A 7500-nucleotide genomic window follows, 5' to 3' on the forward strand; every position below is an offset into this window, starting at 1 on the left:
ACAGTCTGCTGGTGTCTCTGGAGCTGGTGGATTGGATCGACACCACTGTTTGCACCCAGCCTTCTCTTCCACTGGTTCTGGTAACGGTTGTGGATGATGGTCCTGGCCTCTCTGTAGGTCACGGGGTGGCTGAACTGCTTCATTTTGCTGCCTGCCTTGGAGAGAGCATCGGCCTTTTCGTTCCCCATGACCCCACAGTGAGAAGGAACCCACTGAACAGTGACAGTCGACCGTTTTGAAAGGTCATGAAGGGCTGCTTTGATGTTTGTCAGCTGCTGTTCGTTTCTGGTTGACTGGAGTCCCTGCAGGAGAGATCTGCAGTCAGTGAAGAAGGCTATCTTTGGTGGTGGGTTGACTGACGTCCTGAGGCCTTGTGCAGCATGGAGTAGTGCTGCTGTCTCCGCTCTGTAGTTCGAGGAGATTCTTCCTGTGGGGAAGGCTCCAGGGGTCAGTCTTCCATCTGTGTGCCTGATGAAGATGCCTGCTCCTCCATTCTTCACCGCTCCCTCCGAGGATCCATCTGTGAAGACGTGCGTCCATTCGCTGGGGTTGTACTGAGTCTCAATCATCTCCAATGTCAGAGCTTTCAGCAGGGGAGGGGCTTGGCAGTCCTTTTGGTCGATGCCAGGGACTTTTGTGATGATTGAGACTCCTTCCAGTTGGTCGGCCGGTTCCTCGAAGTCGGGGAGTGTTTCCATCTCGGCAGGGGACGAGGGCAGCAGGTCTTCATGTTGGCGGTGCAGGGCCTTGGAGAGGTGGTTGAAGCTGGTCCGCTTCAGTCTGTTCTTTGTTGGGTGCTTCAGTTTTTCGTGCATTGGGTGAGTTGGCATGCGCAGGAGCTTCTCGCTGTGGATGAAGACTTTTTCCTCTCGTCTATCTTTGAGTGGGTGGAGGCCTGTGTGTTTCTCCATCGCCTGAACTGGAGTCGTCTTTATCCTGCCAGTGATCAGCCGTAGCCCTGCGTTCTGAACTTTGCTCAGGCGGCTTGTGTTGGTTGCTGATGCCGTGGCCCAGGCAGTGCTGCCATACTCCAGGGTTGGCCTGACAGTTCCAGTGTACACCCTCTGCAGTATGCTGCTGTTGGCACCCCAAGAGGTCCCGGCGAGTTTTTTCAGGATGGCCAGTTTTCTGGTTGCTCGTCTCTCGATGTCCTTGAGATGGGGGTTCCATGTCAATCGCTTGTCGAGCTTCACACCCAGGTACATTGGCGTGTCATCCTGTTTCAACTGCATTCCGTTCAGTTTGAGGTGGGAGGTTTCTGACATCGGTGACAGCGAGAAGATTGCTGAGACTGTCTTGGTGGTGTTGATGTCTACTCCCCAGGCAGAGGCCCATGTTCCCACGTGATTGAGTGCTTCCTGCATTCTGTGGCTGGCGGACGTGAGGTATTCTGCAGCACTCCAGGCAGCAAAGTCATCAGCGTGGAGGGCTCTGGAGACATGCTTGGAGATCTTCTCAGCGATGTCGTCGATGAAGATGAGGAAAAGTGTAGGGGAAATGACTCCTCCTTGCGGCACACCTTGCTGTAGAGTGACCCGATGGCTGATTTTCCCGTCGAGTTTTACCCTTGCCCTGCGGTGTTGGAGGAAATCCTGGATCCAGCGGTACATCTTCCCTTCCACTTTCTTGTTGAGGAGCTTCAGGAGAAGTCCTGCCTTCCAGACCTTGTCGAAGGCCTTGGTTAGGTCCACGAAGACTGCAAGCACCTTCTTCTTTTCTTGAAAGGCAGTCTCTATCTCCTGTGCAAGGTACACCAGCTGGTCTTCGGTGCTGCGGTTTTTCCTGTAGGCTGATTGGGTATTGCTGAGCAGGTGGTTTTCTTCAAGGTGTTTCAGGAGTCGAGTGTTCACCATCCTTTCCATCACCTTGCCCAGACAACTCAGGAGGCTGATTGGTCGATAGCTGGACTTCTTAGTCTTATCCTTCTGCTTCTTTCTGATGGGGACGATGATGGCTTCTCTCCACTGGTCTGGAAGTTTCCCTGTGTCCCAGGACTGGTTGATGATCAAGAGAAGCTTCTGTCTGGCTACAGGTCCCAGGTTCTTGATCATGTCATTCGGGATGCCGTCTTTCCCAGGGGCTTTCTTTTTCTTCAGTTTCCTGATGGCTGCACTGAGTTCGGCCATGGAGAAGGCTGTCATCATGGACTGACTCGGGTTCTGCTGTTTCAGCTTCTCCTTGATCTCCCTCTGGACTTCCTGCACTCGGGCTTCAGGGAGTGTTGTGGTGCTGCCCTCTCTGTAAAAATCTGCAAGGATGTTGGCTGCCTGCTTGCCCGCGTGGTGCTTGCCATTTTCCTCAATGACAGTTCTGCTGTGTCTGGTGCCCGTGTCTTCGTTCAGAAGCTTGGTCAGGTTCCACAACTTGCCGGTGTCCTTCTCCATGTTGAGACTGCTGGTCTTCTCATTCCAGCTCCTCTGTATCTCTGTTCTCTTCTGCTGTTGGAAGGTTTCTTTGATGGTGTTGTATTCCCGGATGTTGTCAGGAGTGGGGCTCTGCTCCATGGTTTCTCTGGCGGAGTCTAGGTCTGCATGGAGCTGTTTCAGAGTGTCACTCCAGTAGGGCTTGTAGTTTCTGCGTTTCCCTCTTGGGATGGACTGCTTTGCTGCTCGCAGCAGTGCATCGCTGAAAAGGTTGACATTGTTGTTGAGGTTGTTGGAGGTACTGATGTCTTGGCAGAGGTTGTCTGCTTTTCCTTTGAAGAGAGTCCAGTTAGCTCGTTTGAAGTTCCAGCTGGGTTCCATTCTGTGCTGGGTGCATCCTATGCTGGAAATGCTGAGGATGACTGGCAGATGGTCGCTTCCCCCTAGCTGTGTGTTGACTGTTCTGGAGGTGAGTCGCTGAACCTCTTCTGTGGCGATGGCCAGATCTGGTGTTGAGCAGGTCTTCCATGCTCTGGAGTAGCAGGTGGGTTTGTCCTCTGGATGGTTGATGAGGATGAGCTTGTTGTCCATCATCCAGTCCTCTACTTCCTCACCACGTGAGTCCATTTCCTCATAGCCCCAGCTTGGCGAGTGGCTGTTGAAGTCTCCAACCACAAGGTGTCTGGAAGCTTCAAGTCTCACTTTGTGTAGCGCTAGAGCTGAGCCTGGAGGGCTGTAGCAGTTGGTGATCAGTAGTTCTCCGCTGGGCAGTAGCAGCTTGACTGTGTGATGCTCTAGCTCCTCTTTTCCCGATCTGCTTGTTTCTACTGCAGGGATGGAGATTTTGATGAGGGTGAGGATTCCTCCCTTGTGTCTGTCCTCTCGATCTTGGCGGAAGGCTTCGTAGCCTCTAATAAAAAATCTTTGGGGATCTTTTAAATGGGTCTCCTGAATGCAGATGACATCAATGTTGTTATTTCGGAGAAACTCCTGGAGTTCTGGTTTCTTGTTTCTCAGCCCTTCTGCATTCCACTGAGCTACTGTGAGGTTGACAGGTGGTGAATTTGTCTGGTCAGTCGCTCTACTCTGCCTTCCCCTGACCTTCAGGTTGACAGAGGCACCGGTCGCTTTGGTGGGCCCCTTTGAGGCAGGAGGCCCGGCTCCGTCCCTCCCCGGTTGTCGCTGATAGGGACGACGCCATGACGACAAAGTGGTCTGACGCATAACCATGATCGTTGATGCGTGTGTGTCCTGAATTTTTAACCAGAAACCTGCGCCGTAGCTGACACACTCCGTCTTCGGCAGGCCGGATCAAGTTTTCTGTCAGGGGGCTTCTCCCTTAGCTCAGGTCTAAAGAGTCCTGCCCTGTGAGCACAGGGGGATGTGAGAGATTGGGGATCCCTCCCCTAGATGGACTGCCTGTCAAGGTTAACGAGCTCCATCTACCCGGGGCTCATGGTCCAAAGACCTGCCCTGTGAGCACAGGGGGGGATTGTTTGCTGGGTATCCCACCCGTTGGTTTGAAATCAGAGTTTCCCTTCTCCTAGATGGACTGCCTGCCAAGGCTAATGAGCTCCATCTACCCTGACCAGTCTAGTCTGCGACCTCTCTTGAGTGAGGTGGGGTAAACGATTTTAAAAGTTTTTGAATTCTGCAATCAAAAACCTGCATGAACTGTATGATAGTTATATTAATGGTGAATAAGCTACCGGCACTGTGCAGCAAAGGTATGCGGAAGAGAAACCGACCACATCGTGTGGCCTAAAACAATTAAGATTCTTTGTTTTCTTCTGTATCTTTGTGAATATTTTTTTTTTAGCTACAGTTTTATCTTCTTTTTTGTTTAATTTGTAAAGCTGATCATTATCAGTAAAGCAGATAACCATGGACTGGATCATGTTGGTGTGGGTACTCACTGTGTCTGGGCGATGTGTTGTACTCACACACAAGCCTTTGACAGATTTTGTTCATTATTTGATGATGATGACGAGATGATGACGATGATGGTATTGATGACAACAGTGATGATGATGATGATGATGATGATGATAATGGTATTGATGACAACAGTGATGATGATGATGATGATGATGACGATGATGGTATTGATGACAACAGTGATGATGATGATGACGATGATGAAAATGATGATGCTGTGGTTGTTGTGAGTTGTACTGACAACTGTTTTTTTTTCTATTTTCCACATTTCATTTTATTTCATTGTCTATGTGCTGACATTTTCCCCCCATTTATTTATTTGTTTGTTTAATGATTTATGCATCAGTTCAGTGATATATCCATTTATTTGTTTATGCTTTTTCTTCTTTTCTTCAAGGCCTGACTAAGCGCGTTGGGTTAGGATGCTAGTCAGGCATCTGCTTAGCAGATGTGGTGTAGCCTCCCTGAGCTGCTGATAGTGAAGTGAGTAGTATTGACATGGCCATTCTTCTTCTTCTGCATTCGTGGGCTGCAACTTCCATGTTCACTTGAATGTACATGAGTGGGCTTTTACGTGTATGACCGTTTTTACCCTGCTGTGTAGGCAGCCACACTACGCTTTCGGGGTGTGCATGCTGAGTATGTTCTTGTTTCCATGATCCACCAAACGCTGACGTGGATTACAGGATCTTTAACGCGCGTTTTTGATCTTCTGCTTGCGTATACACACGAAGAGGGTTCAGGCATTAGCAGATCTGCACATATGTTGACCTGGGAGATCAGAAAAATTCCCACCCTTTACCCACCAGGCGCCGTCACCGAGATTCGAACCTGGGACCCTCAGTTTGAAAGTCCAACGCTTAACCATTCGGCTATTGTGCCCGTCGACATGGCCATAATGTTGGAGGCTGTGTTTTGTTTGACAGGCAGTGACCCCGCGGGTGGAGGGTTGCCAGTGGTGGCAGGACTTCGTGGCAGCCTGTGACCAGTTGGGTGTTCGCCAGGAACTTCAACACACGGACCAAAATTAGGCCTGCACAGCAGAAGAACGTCTGCCGCGTATGTCAGTTGTCACTTGCAGCGAGCGCTGACAGTGCAGCTGACTCAACCGTGTGTGTGTGTGTGTGTGTGTGTGTGTGCGTGCGTGCGTGCGTGTATTCGTTTGTCTTCAGTTTAACGTCTTTCCACTTGAAGCGATATTAGACACAAAAAAACACCAAACAAACAAACAAACAAAGGGGTTGTGGGAGGGGGGTGGGGGGTAAAAGTGTGTGTATATGTGGAGGGTGAATAGGGAGAGACAACGCAAGGGAAAATGGAAACGTTATCAACGCCAACATCAAACAACTATAACATATGTCCTATTGGACTACGCAGTAAACCTTCTGCAACAGCAAATAACATATTGGAATTGTTAATAACACATTCAGAAGAACTTTTGGTGAAGTCTGGCAAAAAAGATTTTAGATTCTGACATTCGAATATTATATGGTTGCTAGATATATGTTCTCTACATATGCATCTGACAACTTTGCTGAACTTAGTTATAAAAGCGTTCAGTTTTATCCTGTTTGATAAGGTATGGATCTGCCTTAATCTTATTGAATTACTGTATGTATTTGACTGATTGATAGTTCCCGGTTGTTGAACATTAATTACACTATGGTTTAAAGTTTTGCCGTTTTCCTGGTATAATTCTCTGATTTTGTTCCACGATGTTTTTTCTAGTATTCAATAACCCTCTTGTACAGACAGAGGCACATAAAGTTCTATGGTTCCTGGTTCGTTTTTTGCACCTTTTCTTGCAGTCCTGTCAGCCCATTCATTGTAGAGAATACCAAGATGTGAAGGAATCCAGCAAAACGTAATATGTGTTCCTTTCAAGCTTAAAAGATGTAAAATGTGGCTGAATTCTGTTATGATTTTGGATTTGTTCTTACAATTTGATGAGTTTGAAGCACATAATACAGATTTGGAATCAACGCAAAACAAGACTTGTAGAAGGCAAATTGGAAGATCAAGAATATGATTTAGAGCCATAAGGACAGCAGTAAGTTCAGCAGTGAATATTGAACGATTTTTACCAGTATAGTATGATCTTTCCGTTTTCAGTTTTGGTATAACGAAAGCTGAACCTGCTTGGCCATTGTCTAGTAGTGAGCCGTAAATGATCACAGTATCTATTTTGAAGGTGTACTCGGACTTCCGTTGCCATGATATTCGGATTTTCATTCTTTTTCATGTCAGTATGATTAACATCAAAATGTGCTGTATTCATCTCCCAGATGGGGTATGGACTTACGGTCTTCTGTGTGTCTACGTCATCTGAATTAATTTCAGACTTTTCGAACAGGTTTGACACAAACGTGCCAGTGGGTGTTAAATAAGATATGTTTTTAGCTCTTTTGGGGATGTTGTTTTTGGATGTAATTTTTGCTTCCTCTGATGTATAATTTTCAGTTGTTGAGCTTCTCAATACGTATTCAGCACATGCGAGGTTTCGGTATTCATCTAAAGGTAGTACTCCTGTTTCTTTGTATGTTCCGAGGGTCGATGCATGGAAAGGTACACCAAGGGCAAGTCTATATGCTTTACAATCTATGCTTTGAAGTTTCTTTAGCAAATATTTTAGAGCATTGAAAAAGACTTCTTGTCCATAGGATAGTTTGGATCGAATAAGTGATGATGATAAATGTTTCAAAATCGTTGTATCTTGTCCCCAGTACTGTTTACTCACAATTTTGAGTAAGTTTAAAGATTTTCTTGCTTTTGTTATTATATATTCAATATGGCTATTCCAAGTTAGTTTTGAAGTAAGTATCAATCCTAAAAACTTAACAGTATCTTTATACTGAATTGTCTCATTTTCAATCTTAAATGTTGGTAACTCTTCTGGGTTTGTACCATTGTTAAAAAGCATAATGTGTGTTTTTTCTGATGATAATGTAAGACCATTATCAGCAATATATCTATTTAATCTATCTATTTCTCTTTGGTATATTTTCTTGATATAGTTTAAAGCCCTTTGGGATGTATTCCGTTTCATAGTTACATTCATCCACATACATATATCATCTGCATATTGCACTGGGATCACATCTTTTGATAAGTGTTTGGGTAAGTCGTTCAACAAGATATTAAATAGAACAGGGGCAATAACAAAACCATGGGGTAATCCCATGTGAAGAGTCTTAGGATT

At 46.4% G+C, this 7500-nt stretch overlaps 1 protein-coding gene across 1 annotated transcript in view; it reads left to right on the forward strand.

Annotated features, from left to right (window-relative positions):
• The window catches only part of LOC143276712 (testis-expressed protein 10 homolog), a 49836-nt gene that overhangs the window by 30749 nt on the left and 11587 nt on the right, over nucleotides 1-7500 (forward strand). The window contains exon 16 of the mRNA XM_076581361.1: nucleotides 5228-5360. Coding sequence (XP_076437476.1) covers nucleotides 5228-5332 — 105 coding nt within the window. The 3' untranslated portion in view covers nucleotides 5333-5360. The remainder of the gene's footprint in view (nucleotides 1-5227; nucleotides 5361-7500) is intronic.

This window comes from Babylonia areolata, chromosome 2 (genome assembly GCF_041734735.1).
Source record: "Babylonia areolata isolate BAREFJ2019XMU chromosome 2, ASM4173473v1, whole genome shotgun sequence".
In the NCBI taxonomy this organism is placed as follows: Eukaryota; Metazoa; Mollusca; class Gastropoda; order Neogastropoda; family Buccinidae; genus Babylonia; species Babylonia areolata.